This window comes from Alternaria hordeiaustralica (assembly GCF_023758085.1).
Source record: "Alternaria hordeiaustralica strain BMP 2776 chromosome Unknown scaffold_2, whole genome shotgun sequence".
Lineage (NCBI taxonomy): Eukaryota > Fungi > Ascomycota > Dothideomycetes > Pleosporales > Pleosporaceae > Alternaria > Alternaria hordeiaustralica.
The window spans coordinates 447,276-463,807 of NW_026056774.1; the positions used below are offsets into that span (position 1 = coordinate 447,276).

General features: G+C 51.8%; 6 protein-coding genes across 6 annotated transcripts; 1 reads left to right on the plus strand and 5 right to left on the minus strand.

Annotated features, from left to right (window-relative positions):
• Positions 1 to 460: 460 nt before the first annotated feature.
• J4E84_001617 (uncharacterized protein) lies at positions 461 to 1,915 on the minus strand (the record flags this gene model as incomplete). Its single annotated transcript, XM_049384248.1, has 2 exons — positions 461 to 1,596; positions 1,807 to 1,915. The coding sequence occupies 2 exons, from the start codon at positions 1,913 to 1,915 to the stop codon at positions 461 to 463; spliced, it is 1,245 nt and encodes a 414-aa protein (XP_049247604.1).
• A 1,752-nt stretch (positions 1,916 to 3,667) lies between these two features.
• J4E84_001618 (uncharacterized protein) lies at positions 3,668 to 5,325 on the plus strand (the record flags this gene model as incomplete). The annotated part of the gene is made up of 3 exons (XM_049384249.1): positions 3,668 to 3,877; positions 3,924 to 3,960; positions 4,007 to 5,325. 3 exons carry the CDS (start codon positions 3,668 to 3,670, stop codon positions 5,323 to 5,325), a joined length of 1,566 nt encoding a protein of 521 aa, XP_049247605.1.
• Positions 5,326 to 6,753: 1,428 nt separating this feature from the next.
• J4E84_001619 (uncharacterized protein) lies at positions 6,754 to 7,729 on the minus strand (the record flags this gene model as incomplete). Its single annotated transcript, XM_049384250.1, has 2 exons — positions 6,754 to 7,622; positions 7,675 to 7,729. The coding sequence occupies 2 exons, from the start codon at positions 7,727 to 7,729 to the stop codon at positions 6,754 to 6,756; spliced, it is 924 nt and encodes a 307-aa protein (XP_049247606.1).
• A 423-nt stretch (positions 7,730 to 8,152) lies between these two features.
• J4E84_001620 (uncharacterized protein) lies at positions 8,153 to 9,965 on the minus strand (the record flags this gene model as incomplete). The annotated part of the gene is made up of 2 exons (XM_049384251.1): positions 8,153 to 8,853; positions 9,365 to 9,965. 2 exons carry the CDS (start codon positions 9,963 to 9,965, stop codon positions 8,153 to 8,155), a joined length of 1,302 nt encoding a protein of 433 aa, XP_049247607.1.
• A 708-nt stretch (positions 9,966 to 10,673) lies between these two features.
• On the minus strand, positions 10,674 to 11,565 carry J4E84_001621 (uncharacterized protein; the record flags this gene model as incomplete). Its single annotated transcript, XM_049384252.1, has 2 exons — positions 10,674 to 11,152; positions 11,421 to 11,565. 2 exons carry the CDS (start codon positions 11,563 to 11,565, stop codon positions 10,674 to 10,676), a joined length of 624 nt encoding a protein of 207 aa, XP_049247608.1.
• Positions 11,566 to 13,236: 1,671 nt separating this feature from the next.
• On the minus strand, positions 13,237 to 14,115 carry J4E84_001622 (uncharacterized protein; the record flags this gene model as incomplete). The annotated part of the gene is made up of 1 exon (XM_049384253.1): positions 13,237 to 14,115. One exon carries the CDS (start codon positions 14,113 to 14,115, stop codon positions 13,237 to 13,239), a length of 879 nt encoding a protein of 292 aa, XP_049247609.1.
• Between the last annotated feature and the right edge of the window lie 2,417 nt (positions 14,116 to 16,532).

Genomic DNA, 16,532 nt, shown 5'->3' on the forward strand with positions numbered 1-16,532 from the left:
ATCGCTTGACAGCAGCCCGTCGCCCTAAGTATCTGGCGCGCGTGGCCGTCATGAGCGAAAGATTTGCTCACCTGCACATCTCCCGCATCTGTTCCATGCGACATGGCGAGAATATTGCCGACACCAGCGTCCGTATCCGGCGGACAGAAGGTGAGTAAGCCACCGCTAGCCGATTGTGCGAAGGCGGTCAGAGCTGTCCTTCATCGTGATTGGGCAGGTCAGTTGAGCGCAGAGAAGAGGTTTGCCGGCGGAAATAGAAGTTCGCCTACGTCATGGGCAGAATCTGCTGGGTAATCAGCGGCGCAGGCCATTTTCATCACCGTGCATACGTAGCGCCTCATGCAAGTGGGGCACCTCGTGGTCCTCAATAGAGAAATCGTCGCAATAGGGGAAGATGCCATTGCCATTGATGCCCATTCATATGCCTGACCCGTAGTAGCACTCATAGCAAATCTGCCATCTACATCGCAGCTACCGCTCTCTCAAACATCTTGCCCAGGTACGCGTGTCGGGTTTCGCCAGCGGGCAAAAGCTGCGTTGCGAAGATGCCGCAAGTACCGCCCTTGCGATCGATCCACCACTTCAGATTCGGTGCACCTCCCCATCGCAAGGTGCCAGCCTTCAAGCCTCCTTCGGCATCATCTTCGAGTGCTACTAGACCGCCCAAAGCATGAGACCATTTCCGCGCACCAGGAGTGCCAACCGGAGCATCGCCTGGAATCATGATGGCAGCGTAGGCTGGGACGGACAGCGTCTGATCGAGCGACTCCTGCGCCGCGGGTGGTATACATGGAGCAAACAAGAGCTCGATACTTTCCGACTTGAGAAGCTTGCCATCGTTCCGGAGAAGCGACTTTAGAAGTGCGAGGTAGTCTTCGGTATTGCCGAACAAACCTCCGCCACCGAACTCATCTTGAGGATCCAGCGGCTGTGCCAGTGGCATATCTGGTGGGTTGCCAGGTATGAGAGCTGCATCAGGTGCAAGACGGGTGGTCATCGGCATCAACTCCTGCTCGATATTGTTGTGCTTGACGTAGAAGGAAGTCTTATCCATCCCCAACACATCAAAGATGTATTGGCGCATGTATGCTTCCAGCGTGCAGTTGTTGGCCCTCGCGATCATCAAGCCCACAAGCTCCAGCCCGCCACCATATGCGAAGCCGGAGCCGGGCTCAAAGATGAGAGGTGTCGCAAAGCACTGCGTGATAGGCGTGCGCATGAAGAGACTTTCTTCGCTGCGATGCTGCCTCCACTTCACGAGGTCAGCCGCGAGAAAGTCGTAGCCGACTCCGCTCGTATGCGTCAGCAATCTTCGCAATGTCAACCTTTCTTTTGCAGGTTGTAAGATAGGTTCATCAGCGTTCCAGCCAGTCAGGACAACAGAATTCTTCCATTCAGGCAGTAAACGATCGGTGTCAGTGGGTTCGTCGAGCGAAAACAGCCCACGCTCGACGCACTGCAAGGCTGCGATAGCCGTCGCTAGCTTCGTGCAAGATGCCAGCCATACAGTCGTCTTCGTCGATACTGGTGGCGACGTGGAGTCGAGCTGCAGTGTACCAAATGCAGCAAGAAAGTCATCTGGTTCCGAAGCATCAGCTGTGAATCAAGTTAGCCGCGAACTGTAGGCCATGTAACAGAAACACAAATGACAAGCGAGGTCGCCGACCGTGCGAACGGCTGCGAGCATCCGACGGCTCCGTCGCATATTCCGAGTCCCATCTCAACGTGCCGCTCTCAAACGCACGCTAAACTCAACGGCCCTGGCAAGTGTTTTGGCAAAAGAAAACATGCAAAACCAGACCATACCCTTTCGAAGTGCTCTTGCAGCACCGAGAGCCACACCGGGCAGCAGGCGCTCAGGGCCGGATGCAACTGCCGACTGAAAAGCGTCATTGAACGAGGCAGAGGTTGTCATCTTGTAAACTTGGAAGGTACGCAGTGCTTTGGGTGTTTACCTACATCATCCTCGATACCAGACCTTTATATCTTGATGAAGCCAAACTATGCTTATCATGCATCCTTCTGGGTGACTCACAATTGCATCGCAAGTGCCCGCGGAGACAACAAAAGGGCGCTGTAGGATTTAGGACGATGCAACAACTATCGTGAAGCTTCAGTCGCTTAGATGCTCACAGAGCGCGTTGCTGTTTGGGTACTAGGGCGAGGCTGCCATCCTGATTCCGCGACTATTTTTGCGTCCTACGGGCGTAACCCCTCTCTTCAACGCCCTTCGGGCTGAACGCCTACGCTGTAGCCGCGGAAACAGGTATCTCTCGACTATCACTGCGACTTCATCGCAGCGCTCTATCCTACATAGGTAGGCATGCCGCTGTTGCGTTTCTCGCGTCCGCTTTCGCTCCAGAATCCACCCGCCCCCACCTTCCGGTCCCGCACCCCACCACACCACGCCAAGGTTTGATGCACACAAGCCGGGGGTACGAACGCACACTCTGACCGGTACCTGACAGCTCCAGACCTATGCGTCTTTACTTTTTTGCTTCAAATTCTCTTACCTTACCTTCAATCTTAGAACACACCATGCATGCATTGTGGACGTGGGCGAATCATCGCGCATGGGGGATGACGGCATACTGCGTCTCCTGTCATCTCCGCGACTAATTCTCGGACCTTTCCATTTCACATCGTTACAGATGCTGCGAAGCCGCTGATCCTTCTAGTGTTCCCAATTCGGAGGTGACTGCATACACTTGCCACCGTATGCAAACTTGTCACAAACGGGTCCTCGACACCACTTCATCGTACACCGGTCACGGCTGCGGGAGAATTGAGCTCGATAGCCGACACGATCACGTACGATGCAGATGGTATCGATCGAAAAGGCGCCACTCCGGACAGATTCTTGACAGGGACCACCGTGGCGGGAGCGCCCGACCGCTGCAGATTGGCTCGAGCCCTGTCGGTTACGCATGTTTGACAACCCGTACGCGAGGAAACTCAAGGTCGGACTCGCGTTTCGTCAAACTCCAATACGTTGTCGTGGTCAAGCAGGGTAGAATTCTCGGGTCCACTACCGGCCACTAGAATTCTGTCAACGTCCCTTGATCATTCCAGGATCATGAGTATACGCGCATGCAACGTAATTCGACGTAAAAGGCCATTCCAGGTTTCAAAACAGGAGTGTGGCAAAGCGTGAACAGCAACTGCTACTCACTGCAGCAAGTCCGCTCTATACTCCCAATTGAGATCACTGACGCATAATGGGCACATTAATGCCGGGACTCGAAGTCGTGTTGAACAGTACCACAAGAGGTATCATTATTTCTCACCGATCAGTATCCTAGACTAACAACGACCACGCGGTTCATCGTCTACGGAGTATATCCCATCTCCGCGTCGATGCTCGTATATGCGGGTGGGTACATAGCCGGGCAAGCTCTCGACTGCCGTTATGCGCACCTTAACGGTCATCGTTCCCAAACGCTGTATTGGTCGACCATTGGAATTGTTTTTTGTGGTCGGCCCACTTTTGTCAAGCCCTGGCGGATGTCTTACGCCCCCATGCTCCTCTCCCATTTAACAGGTTTGGTACTTCAAAAGCCACCATGCACAAATGGTAGGCATCCCTTCACTCGAAAAGCCGTTGTTCAACTGTCTCGAACTTTGACAACGATCCACGCACCACACAACCTAACGAATCATCTTCATCATGCCTGGTGGCATAAACCCCCCCATCGAGGTCAAACTGAGTTGGCCAACACCAAACTATGTCAACCCTACACTTCGACCAAACGCCGTCCTGTGGATTGCGTGTGTACTTGGACCTATTACCGTCGTTATGACTCTTGTACGGTTATGGGTCAGAATCTTTCATCAACGATGTCCCGGCTGGGACGACTGGTTGATGTTAGCTGCCCTTGTGAGTTATCAGTGATCACTCATCATGGCTACGCTAACAATCCTAGCCTCCAGTTATCGCCTTGACAGTCATATATCCCCTAGGTAGGATCTCAAACCGGTCCATTGCTATCTAGCTAATGCTTCTCAGCAACCAACCAAGCATTCGACCGACATATTTGGGACCTAAACTACCTCTTCGAACCGGAAATCATCGTTAACGCACGGAAATACGTACTCGCAACCGAATGTGTCTTCTGTGTTGCAACTGGCCTCGTCAAAGTCTCCATTCTTCTCTTCTACCGACGCCTCTCGGCCCGCGCCGTGTCGAAGACATTCGTATGGGTGACTTGGGCCACTATCGGCTTCATCATCGCCTACACCATTGCCTTGACCTTGGCACCTATCTTGGGCTGCCAACCCATCTCAGCATTCTGGGATCAAGTAAATATCATCAAAAAGTTACAAGGTTACGAGTTCCACTGCTTCGACGAAGGTGCCGACGTCTTCGCTGCCAGCATCATATCCTGCGCCCAAGACGCCCTGACTGCCGTTCTTCCTACGTTCCTTTACTGGAATCTTCAGATACCGATCCGACAAAAGCTGGCGTTGTTCGGTATCTTTGCCATGGGTTACGGTGTCGTCGCACTGGGAGCTGTGCGAGCCTACTACAGCTGGTACACCTTCTATGGCACTTACGACGTGACATGGCACACATGGAATCTGTTTCTTACTTGCATGCTCGAGCTGTACATCGGATGCTTATGCGCCAATGCGCCCGCCATGAAGGTCTTCTTCAAACATTTCTTCCAGGAAAAGCTCAGTCAGCGATCCAAGACAAGAACACCAGCTGGTACCGATGATCGCCAGGATAGTGCGCACACCAAGTCGAAGAACTCGTGGAGGAAGTTCGGTGCGAGCATTACAGGCGGAAGCTGGGCCAACAGCACCAAGGGATATTACGATTCTCACCTTGGTACCACTGTCGACCCGCATGGAGGTGTGCATGTGCACAAAGAGGTGCAAGTGACCATGTCGCCAACCAGCTCGGCGATGCCGACACCCACTGGCATTGACCGCCCTGTGTCAACTATGACAGCCGACATGATCTGCGACCGCGATTACGAGGACATCGAGCTTGGTCGTTACACCACAGGCCACAACTCGCGAGCATCCAGCATGCGATCGACTCATCTCTTCGAAGGGCACGACTTGGAGGCACTCCCTCCACTACCCATGTCACCTGCATCGCCAACGTCGCCAGCAAGCGTTGCTCCTCTGGCATCGCACCCTCTCTCGCCCACAGAGAAGAGGCTACCCATAACTCCCCTGCCCGGTACGGCGATAAGCCAAGAATCCAGGAGGGAAAGAAGTCCCACTCCCATGCCACCACCGCCAACCGCGCGGGAGTCGCCATACCCCCCACGCGGTTCAAGTCAGAAAAAGCCAAGTTGGCAGTCGTGGTCTTGAAGCGTGCCGCGCATGCTAATGCTCAGACCGTTATGTCGACCTATACCCACGCACGATATGAAGCATCGCGTAGATCGCGCAAAAATTTCCTCGTCTTTCCTTGTACTTGCAGCGTCGCTGTAATGTCGCTTTATGATACCATTTCCGCCCTCTGGCGCTACTATAGAAGCATTTTTCAAATGCATCAATATATTCATATCTTAAAAAAGCTTCGTGTACACTCCTGTCATCATTCTCGACTAACAATTAAGGTGTTGTGACGCTCGCTTCTACCCATGTTGGTGACCTTGCGGATGCGGCTTCGATCATGACGACTTACATCAGCGTGCTGCAACCTCGGCATGCGGCCGAATCATGCCATTCACATCGAATTTCATCGAACGTCAGAAAAACGAAGACGTCAAATGATGTACACCTCGAGACGAAATTGTCAAGTAGGTTCTAGACCCATCACATATTAGCCGAAAGAAGAAGGTGCATCCTCGCTACTTTTTGTTCGGAATTAATGACCCAGCCATTCCGATTCCGATGAGGCGGGCACCTGGAATTTCGCACACGGCCTGGGGAGCACTTTCAACCTCCAAGCCCTGTCGCACGTAATGACTCAATGGTGTTCTCCAAAATGAAAAAGATTTCTGAGCCAAAGCTCGAATCTCTAAACCGGTCAAAAGTAATCAAAAGGTTCATTCCACCCGCATGATGACGACAAAACTTTCCCCACCAACGCTTTTCACGCCATCGGAACTGAGATCCAATCCAAGCTTATCGAAGTCCATCACGCAACTCGTTAACGTCGCGTTCTATCGTTCGTATGAACGAGATACGGCGAAATGGGATAATTCGGAATCGCGCTTCAGCGATGAAGAGGGGCTTCATACGCTGCTGAGTGGGGCGGGCAGCGTTATCGCATTGATCTTCGATGACGCGGCGAGCGCGAACGAGAACGGTAGCATCAAAGAGGAAGAGAGTAGAAAGGTCGTCGCATGCGCCTCTCTCGTACCCTGGAAAGGCGGCTGGGAAAAAGAAGGCTCCGACACGGAAACAGGCTGGGAAATCAAGATCGTGTGTGTCGATGGAGATCCGAAGTACCACCACCGCGGTCTTGCTATCCAGTTGCTCGACTTCTTACAGCAATATCTCATCGTCAGAGAAACCATCCAGCTCGAACAAAAGGGACTGCAGGGCCAACGCGTGTTGAGCCTTTGGATTCTGGCCGCGGAGTGTCTCAACGGCGCGTATTGGCGTAAGAGAGGGTATGAGGTGGTAAGGAAGAAGACGTGGGGACCGGGTACTTGGAGCTGCAAGACGAGTTTTGAGATGGTGGTTTTGAGGAGGGATGTTACGTTTGGGTTTGGTGGTGGATCGGCGGTGGGGAAATGAGGGAACAGAATGGAGTGGGGTATAGCGGCATAATGGCTTCTATCGCTCCTAGCGTAATCGAGGACTCTCTTCCCAGTCTGGCTTTGGAGACGAAGACGCCATGCTCATGTTGAATGTCAGGCCGGTTGTCGCGTAGAACTCTCGCAGTCCCGCCCCACGCAGATCAGGCAAATAACAGCGTCGTGTCTTGCTGCTCAGGGTCTTGAAATCGTTTGGTTGCTCCTTGAACACGAGCTCAATCTGTAGATCTGTCCAGTCTGACCATGGGTGAAGTAGAACCTCATCGAGCTTCCTCTCCATGCACTGCGTCCAAGGCTCATTACCGAAGATCATCAACTGCGCGAGGTCCTGGACGGCTGTAGCGACGCGCTCGTCAGTCAGTGTGTCCTCGCTGTTATACTTCTCTTTCACAGCATTCCAGTCGACCTTCGGATCTAGTGCGAACAGACAGACAAAGTCTCTACGCAGGAGTCGCGTTTGCAGTAGCGGAAGGAGGTTGAGCGACGGATGTAGCACTCGGCGCGGTCGGCGCACCTGGACAATGCCTTGCCATACGGCCTCCATTTCAGCAGCAATCTCATCGGCGGTCGAGGACCCACATCCAAATTTCGGCTTTTGAATGGGAGGCTCAGTGGAAATGTGTTCGTCAATGTATACGGTGATCGACTTCGGCGGGCGGGTGGACAGCCACGTGTGACAGAAGTACTCAACATCCAACCAGTCTAGACCGACTTCCAACGTGGCAAAGAGGTGCGAGAGGAACTCTTTACGCACCTTTTGACACACGTGTGCGAGTGAAAATATTGAAGCGGGAGTAGAGCTAGCACCGAGCGAAGGTGATTTCGTTTTTAGAGCGAATCGCCCGACGCAGCCTTCGGATTCGGCAGTCAAGAACTCATAGACGGCGTTACGAAGTTCTGCGAAGACGTCAGTGTTGTTTCGACACGCTTTGCGATCTAATGGACTCACCTGCAGGCAGGTCGAGGAAGCGGAAGGGCTCGGGGGGTGAGCGTCGCGTTCTCATGTTGATTAGCGACAACGTTGTAGGAGTTGAAATGAGTTTTTCCACACGTCATAAGTAGTTATCTGTGAAACGGGATTGTAAGATTAGAGAGGAGGAGAAAGAGAGAGTCAGCAAGTTACAGACAGTCATCAGCGTGGTGGTCCGTGGTGTGAGTACCCACGCCAGGTAAACGACACCGCGGTCCGCGTGACGCGTGTATCTGGCGAAAGTAAAGACTTGAACAGCAACCAAAGAGAGGAATAAACCCGAATGATTCAAAGGAATGCGTAGCCTTAAGGTTCTACTAGATCTAATTGTTACATCAACGGAGGCTGTAGCTCACTTGTCATCTTGTTCAGTTCCCTCATCCTCTCAATTATGTGCGTGGTTTGACTCGACGAATATGATCGGTAAACCAATGCTGATACACCTTGAAAAAGTGTTTCAAGCCTCAAATTCCAGTGTAGGAAAAGCTGAGAAAACGCTCCATGTCCAAGCCTCGAGAAGTCCAACGCTCTTAAAGTATAGCTCTGTGCTTGAGTATTCCCCGCCCTCGTCCGACTCAGGGCCAGATAGCGAGTATTTCATGTAGAATTCAGCCTGAGGGGGGCCGTAGACGCCGATGTTGGAAACGATAATTCTCTTGATAACACCAGTCGCGATTTCGAGCAGCCACCTTTCGTTCCGATTGCGTACTACCTCCTCTAGGGAACCAGAGTCTTCACTGATGAATTCTGCGAACGCATCCGGATCGTATTGTCCGTCTTCAATAACATGGTTCATGCTAGTCTTGTCATGGACGAAGCGACAGGTGAAATCCTGTCGGCAGAGTCCAACCTTGATGATTGGTAGCAGGTCAAGTTCAGATCCGTCCCCTTCCTCTTCCCCGCGCCACGGAGTCACAACTGTCATGCCTTTCGGTACAAACTCAGCATTCTCGATCTTGCCGTCAACGTTCGGAAAGAAAGTGTGCAGATAGCCGGTGACCTCTCCCCAAAGTAGGATGATCTCTCGCTTCATACAGATAGGGCGAAACTCGGTTCGCAGCTGTTGACAAGTCTGCGCGAGCCCAAGCCAAAGCAGTACGCCGCGAGGTAGGTCCGCTTCAGTATCGGCCGTGAAGTCATAGATACGGTTGCGCAACTCTAATACACATATTAGTCATGGTCTTGACTTCAACCAGCTTACACTTACCTGCTGGCAAGTCCAAAAAGCGGAAATGGTCTTTGCAGTCGCTCCTGCTAATAGTGGTGTGGGCCATCGTTGAGATGAAGTCGGAGCTGCGTCGGGGGTGTATGTTGTGAGACTGTAGTGGAAAGATGACGCAGTGGGTTAAAGGTGAAGTTACAACGGTAGAGTGGCCCTTGTTAGTGTTGCGCTACCTGGGTAGTCGCCTAATGCGATCCACATTCACGTGTCTCCACGTGACTAAGAGTAGATTGCGTCCAAACATATAATCTGTGAAGCATGCCGCAAGTTACGTGATTTGAATGCTTGGGGTATTATCTATACAAGTACCTACAATCTGTAGAGGTCTTTGACGATGATGCTACAATGTGTGACCGCAAGCTAGCGCGGGATATCAACGCCCGATCTGATCACTCTCTGACTATACTTTCTCTCCATCTTCCGCCCGGCTCGAATTGTTGGAATTACGCACATCAATGCCTTCAAATGCAACGCCATGATAAACCCCAAACAAATCTGCAAAACTTGTCATGTTGTAGAGCCGTCTCATCTGATCCGTGAAAGCTTGCCCTTCCCGGTCAAATGTCATGTCCACACCATGGGGTACATGCCCCGGCTTGTACCACAAGTAGAATCTACTATTGTGATGACAGCAGAACTCAGAGATTATGGATGCTTGGACGTCGTGTCTCAATGCAGGCGACGTATTTTCCAGGATGTGCGTTATGAGCTCACAGTTAAACTGGGAGTAGGGTTGCTCTTCGATATCTGCAGGACCGGGGATGACGGTGACCTCGGTTTGCGGGTATGCCATCTTGAGTTCCACGAGAGGCAGTATATCCACATTCATGGAAGGCGGATAGAGATAAATGACGCGTGAGGGGCGTTGCCCGTCGAGTACCCGCTGGTTCGTATGGCCCGACGCAAAGAACGCGTTCGTGAACCTCTTGATGTCTTTGTCTCTGACTGTGAAGGAAACGTTTTGCATGTAGATCTTCCTGAACTCATCTCGAATTTGTCGGCAGACCTGTGTGAGACTGATGGTGGGTGGGTTGCCAGGCTTGAGCATGATGATGCGCGGCGGTGCCTCGGCAGCGTATTCATAGATGTGGTTCCGAAGTTCTGAGGTGTGAAGTTAGTGAGTCTAGCTCATTATATGAAGAAGAGCTCATAATATACCTGCAGCGAGGTCTAAGAAGCGGAAGTGGTGTCCATTGGTCGACCCGGAGGTGATGGAAGCATCGTGGAGTTGCATGGCTGCAAGCGCGTCGCCAACAGCGCTGGTATAGGACGCGATAACCTGATCTATGAATTGCGCAAGGTGACTCTATGAAGTGTTCGCGACATCCATCAACGTGGAGCGTGTAGGAGTCGGCGTGCGTACTGGCGTACCTAAAGCTTTCATGTTCAATCAGGCAACCAATCCCGCGCTAACCCAAAACGTCCATTGCCCGCGGCCCCACCTGCCACGCGTGCACCTCAGACGAGACCTTGGAAAGTAGAGTCGAACATGTGCACCGTAGGCTACATTAATCTACAGATCAGAATCAACAAAGTCGAAGCAATGTCGACTTCCTGGCTACGTTCTACTTCTTTCTTTCCGTGCAGAGAGGCCTCATTTCTCACCTCCACCTCATATAAGAAAAAGTCTGAACAGGTCTGCAGACTACATCAAACCAAAACCCTGCAAAGTAGGTGATCTAAAGTCAATGTAGACTCCAGGGCGTTCAGTTTATCCCTAGATTGGCGTGCCTCCATCACATTGGTGGAGGGCCTATCATACCATTATCTCGTCCCATAGGCCGTCAACACCGGTGGTACCCGTCGTTGAGGCGAACTGCTCGCTGAACTTAACATGAACATCCACGGCTTCTTCCGGAGATTGCATAGTGATGGCTACACTCTTCACCTCGTACTCCTGTACAGCAACGCGCCACTTCCGCTTCGCTTCCTTGACTAGCGCAGTGTCTTCAGTTCCGAGACGTGTACAACCACCATACTGTACCAGCTTGGTGATGGAGACTCCGGCGGGAGTACAATCCTCGAAATGGATGATGCGTACTTCCAGTCCCTTGAAAGCCAAGCCCAGTCGCACTAGATGGATGATCTCTGTTGGTCGATCGAGCGTGCAGTCGAAAGCCGTTTCGTACTGAATGATGAGCTTTTTGGGACCGCTTCCATACTCTTCTTCGTTCGGGTAGAAGCTCTCGAGGAATGCGTGGACAGAGTGCCAATCAATGACGAACTCGGCGCCTTCTAGCCACATTGGTCGGTACTCGGAACGTACCTAACACGTGGATATGCTAGATCAGTACATGTCTCGTATCCATATCACATAATAAGTTACTTGGCGGGAGACTTGTGTCAACGCGATGCCTGCGGCGCCGTGATCACGAGGTCCATGGACTGGTGTGAGTAGCTGAGAGGGTACTTCTGCGACAGCGTACTCATAGATTTGATTGCGGAGCTCTGGATGGAGGTCAGTCTTCCGCTTTGCGATATTTCGCTATATGTAGGTACTAACCTGCTGAGAGACGCATAAAGTCGAAAATACCTGTTGGAGTATACGCGACCTTCTTCGCTCGCGGAAGGCGACTGCTGGACAGGACGTCGTCGTCTCGGCGTCGCTTCAGGCGAAGCATCGAGAGCTCGGGCGTGTAGCGATCCATAGTGACGTTGTGGACGCTGCACGTGTGGTGTTGTTGTTGTTTTTGTACGGATGCGAAATACGTGCCGTAAACATACCTAGGGTCTCGCGTTTGCGGTGACGTCATCTACCTTGGTAGCCTACAAACGCGTTTGCATTCACCGTTTGCATTCACTTGAGATAGAAATAACTAAATGACCTCAACGCCGTGTATGAGAGGCCGGATCTTCGCTTAACCATGCACCTGCATCTTCTCGATTGGGGCCAGCGCTTACTTTGGCCCCACAACTGCCCAGGTGCGCCTCGTGCCGGTGTGACACCCATCATGGATACGAACTACGAAGAGTCACAGTCCTGCCTCAGCGCGCTGTGTAGAATTTGGTGTCTACACTGATGAAATATGACTTCAAAAGATAACTCCACGAATTCCTCGATGCCAGATACCGTCGACTCTCATCATCCGTCGCCAAGAAGTGCTCACGATCAACTATTACACATGTTCAGGAATATGAAGAAGCGCCGCAATGTGACCAAAATCATTCCGTCAGCAAGAGACCCAGAACCTACTACCTCACCACTTCTACTGCTACCCGCTGGTATGTCCCCCCAACAACACACACGTCCCCCACCTAACACACCCCAGAACTCCGCAACCAAATCTACAAATACGTCTTACTATCCCAACACCACCCCACCGAACTCTTCAAATCACCCGTCCTCTACAGCTCCTGGAGCCACAGCACATCCGCCTGGTTCCGCATGATAAAGCCCAGCCAAGTATGCCAGCAAATGCGCAAAGAATACCGGCCCTTAGCCCTCCGCCAACAAGAGCTCACTATTAGCATAAAACCCTGGCTCCGCTACGTCGACTTCGTATACGGTTCTTCTCGGCCTGTAGAACACGTGCCTACACGTGTTGATCTGGTTATCGAAGATCCGTTGGTAGAGCGACTTAGACTGGATGTACTGCCTTTGCTGCGGATTCGGCATTGTAGTCACCCCGCTGGAAAAGCGTCGATATCGTTCAGGCCGTGTCATAGCTATTTGAAGCAGCCGACGATGATGAAAATGCAGCTGGATTCTATACTGGGCTTTGACGATGCACGTTGGGTGACTTGCATTGGAAGTGGAGATGTTGCGGAAGTCGTGATTCATGCTGGAAGAGGAGGTCTTGACTATGGCGTTTCCATAGTGAGGGTTGTGGTCGTGTTTAAGAGTGGGAAGGCACCTGGGAGGCTTACGAGCGAGGTTATTGTTCCCGAGGTGATGGTTCGCGACGAGGGATTTGTTGATAAGTTTGCGGAAAGTATGGGTTGGACGAAGAGGAAAGGACTAGATGTTCATGCTTCGATAGAGGGGCATTGTAAAAATGTTTGGCCACTCCGGCCAACGAAGTATTTGTCGAGATGGACATGAGATCGGGAGGGTAGATGTACATTGTAAAGCGCTACCTATTTTGCAAGGTCGTGGCATCGAGTGCGTCTACTTCCGTGTTGACGCACCCAACCTGATGACCACCCGGGACGACATGAAATAGCCGTTTTCATAATGAAAGATGAACTATTGATTGATAATCCAGAGCACCTTGCCATAGATTCCAAAGACGTCACCAGGCTGCCTCGGCGCATGTCTCAGCCATCAGCCAAAGCGAGCGTGTGAGTATTATCCATCCCCTTTCCTCTCGGCATACTACTCACCAACCCCAGACACAACTTTTAGTCTTATCTTCATCGTCGCTGAACCAGAACTTGTGTCGATACCCATATGAGCGCTCCTGTGGGCTCGGGTCAGGCCATGCGAGCCTAAATTCGCGTATGCTCTGTATGGGCCGAGCTGCTTTATGCCACATCTCATGAACCGCAGTCTTCCACTTTTTAGCCATGTCTTGCTCCATGGTGATTCGGAGTGCAGAGTCGGAAAATTGAACCCTCAGTCTGATCTCTTTGATCGACTTGCCCATGTCGCGCCACTTTGAGTTTGACAAATCAGCGAATAACGAGAGCATACTGTTGACCTGTTTGATGCTTTTTGCCGCCGATGAATATCTTTTCAGATCCTTCTGAAGTTCGAAGGTAAAGCGAACTTTCGGTGAGCGCGCGACAAGCGAGACGACGCGGGCGATGTCTGCATCGTAGAACTCGTCCACACCCATGTCCTCATCGCGGCTATGCCCAACTACACTGATGATGTGTCCGCGGTAGCGCAGCATTGTGGCTTCGTCTGTAGGTGGATAGAAATCGCGGATGTAGCGGGCGTAGTGGTAAGTGGATTCTAGGCGAAACGCAGTTTCAGTCATGTATATGATATGGAACTCTTTTCGGATTTGCCGGCACGTCTGTGTAAAGCAGCGCCATCCTCCTACCGGTTTGATCGGATCATCGTGACGGAGACGTAGTGGGACGGGGTCTGTATCGATGCAGAAGCTGTATATCTTATTGCGTAGTTCTGTATGTACTGAATTAGCCAGGTTCTGTGCAGTTGGAAGGACGTACGCACCACCTGGAAGATTCAAGAAGCGACTGTTTGATGCGCTCATGGTAACACCCCGCATCTGCGCTTCTACGGAGGCCATAAGCGGATACTCCTCGTCGATTTCTGAGTTACTGCTGTCAAAGTCAGTCCCGGATGGCTGAGTGTGAGGGTAACGTACAGGTGTAGGTGATCCATCTACAAGCTTGTGTTGTCTGTGAGAAGAGTCTGTGGTGAAGTGAGAATAGAGGGAAGCGCCTGACCAGGTGAACCATGGTACGGCTGCCAAGCAATGATGTAGCGCGCGTTATCGGGTACCTGCATGTACTGTGGGGTCCACGGGTGCGGGGCTTCACCTTCACGTGAGATACGTAATCAACGAGCAAACGCGCTTGACTGTTTGGGAACTGGTACGTTCTTCTACGAAATTGGTTCCTTCGGAATCATGGAACCTCACAGAAAACACAACCCAGGATATCAACCTATTTGCGACCCAAACATCGTTGGATGTCAACACGAAAGGGCTCGTCGCAAGATAAGGTCTCACTCAAGCCTGAGGTTCTGAGCGCTCGTACAGCCTACCAGTGCCATCCCTGAAAACGACAGCAAACGCGTCCATAGGCGGTGCACCCATCTCATTCAATGCCCGCCGTGGGTCACCAAAATGTGCCATAAGATCATCTGCTACCGAGCATGGGAGAAAGAGGGTGATTTCAGGCCGAGTGCTGCACGTGATCGCAATCCTTTGGATACGCTTCATGTGCGGACGAAAAGCGCCGGACGAGATAGTAGCGAAGAAATCGTTGACGAAGCAGCCGAGACGGAGGCACGCGCTGGCGTCTGCGAAGCTGACTTTGAAAGCGGGATTCTTTGCGCAAAGATGTATGAGTGGTGTCGCGTCGTATTCGAGGCCGAAGTACGTGATGATTTGAATGTTGCCTTGCAGGCCAGAGACGCTAGTCGACGCATGATGCTTGTCAGTCCGGCAGCCTGACTGGAGTTGCTCGCTCGCAAGTTCATTTTGTTGCCTCAATTCGGGATATAACGAGTAGAGAAATGTATTCGCCGTGACTTGATGGACAGCATGGACAGTTTCGGCCATGTACATTGGTCCGAATTCTGCACGTGTTTGCTTGCACACGTTGCGAAGGCTGCCGTACAGTCCGTAGCGAGTATTTCTGTAATGCTTCCTTGGACGCTTAGGCATGCGAAGAAGTTGCCGAGGTTTTGGTTCGGCGCAGTATTCGTAGATGCGGTTGCGAATCTCGCCAGGCAGAGATAGAAACGTTAACGTGGACATTGTGATGACGTTCAAATGAGGGAACAAATTTGGTCTCGATGGCAAATACGAAAGACGATTACTGCGTTTATTTCACAGTTCATCTGGGTAGGAGGTGAGGTTGCAGAGAGATAAAGGAAACACAAATAGTCAACAAGAAGGAGTAAAAAGACGCTAGTGTCCATTCGGCTAGCACGGATCTAGCGCTGGATGCCTCATCTGGGCGCTCCAGGATGCAGCCATTTATACCAATCCTCCGGCTTGCAGCAATTCGTCCGGACGTCCAGTATACGGACATCGGCCAAGCCAGCATTCCTGAGGAAATCCATCGTTTCGAGGCCCGCCAAGTGAATGATAGGCTCGCGCTTGGAGCCCCACGGAGGATCTGTCGTAAGCCAGAGGTCGAGAAATGGCGTTGAGACTACTGGATAAGGGCCCCCATTGAATCTGGGGTGTCGCACACCCAGAGTTTTGAGATAAAGGATTGCGGCATCCACATCATTGTTTCCCGGTCGGACCGTTGCTAATGTCTTTGGACCAGCGAGAATCTTGTTCAGATCTTGTACAAGCAACTCACCGTATGCTTCCGATACAAGCTGGCTGCAGGGTTGACTAGGGTCGGTTGGAACGTGAGTGGTGTCAACCTCTGTGGAGAAATCGAACTCGCATATGAAGGATGGTTTCTTGGAGCGTATCTGCAGCAGTGGGAGGATATCCAGATAGTGTTCGTTTCGATCATTGACTCCGGGGCCAAGATCAAGAATGACATTGGCAAAGATCGGGCATACAGAGGTCTCGACGCCCCCCTCCACTAGACTGTATGTCTGGATGACCATTGCGAGGTATTCGTAGATGTGTCGTGCGTCCACCCGGAGTTGAAGTTGTTCGCGATACAAAGCTCCAAACTCGCTTCGAAGCGTCCTCGAGACCTGAGTAAGGCCTAAGAATTGATGACGGGTGCGATCGATCCGTAGGCTGGGGTGGCTGTCTTGGGGACGTTTCATGTTCACGATGCCTTCGTTCTTGCAGAACAAGTAGACATTGTTCCGTAGCTCTTGAGTCAAATTAGCGCGAATTGTTAGAGCAATCAGGTAAATGTTGCTCACCGCCAGGCAGGCTCTTGAAGCTGGTCCTTGGGCAAGAAGTAGCCATTGAAGCCATGTCCTTGTCAGTCGTCATGCTGGATGAACTCTGTAGTAGAGCTGCTTCGTGGTGTGGCTATCGAGTTGACAATCAGGTGG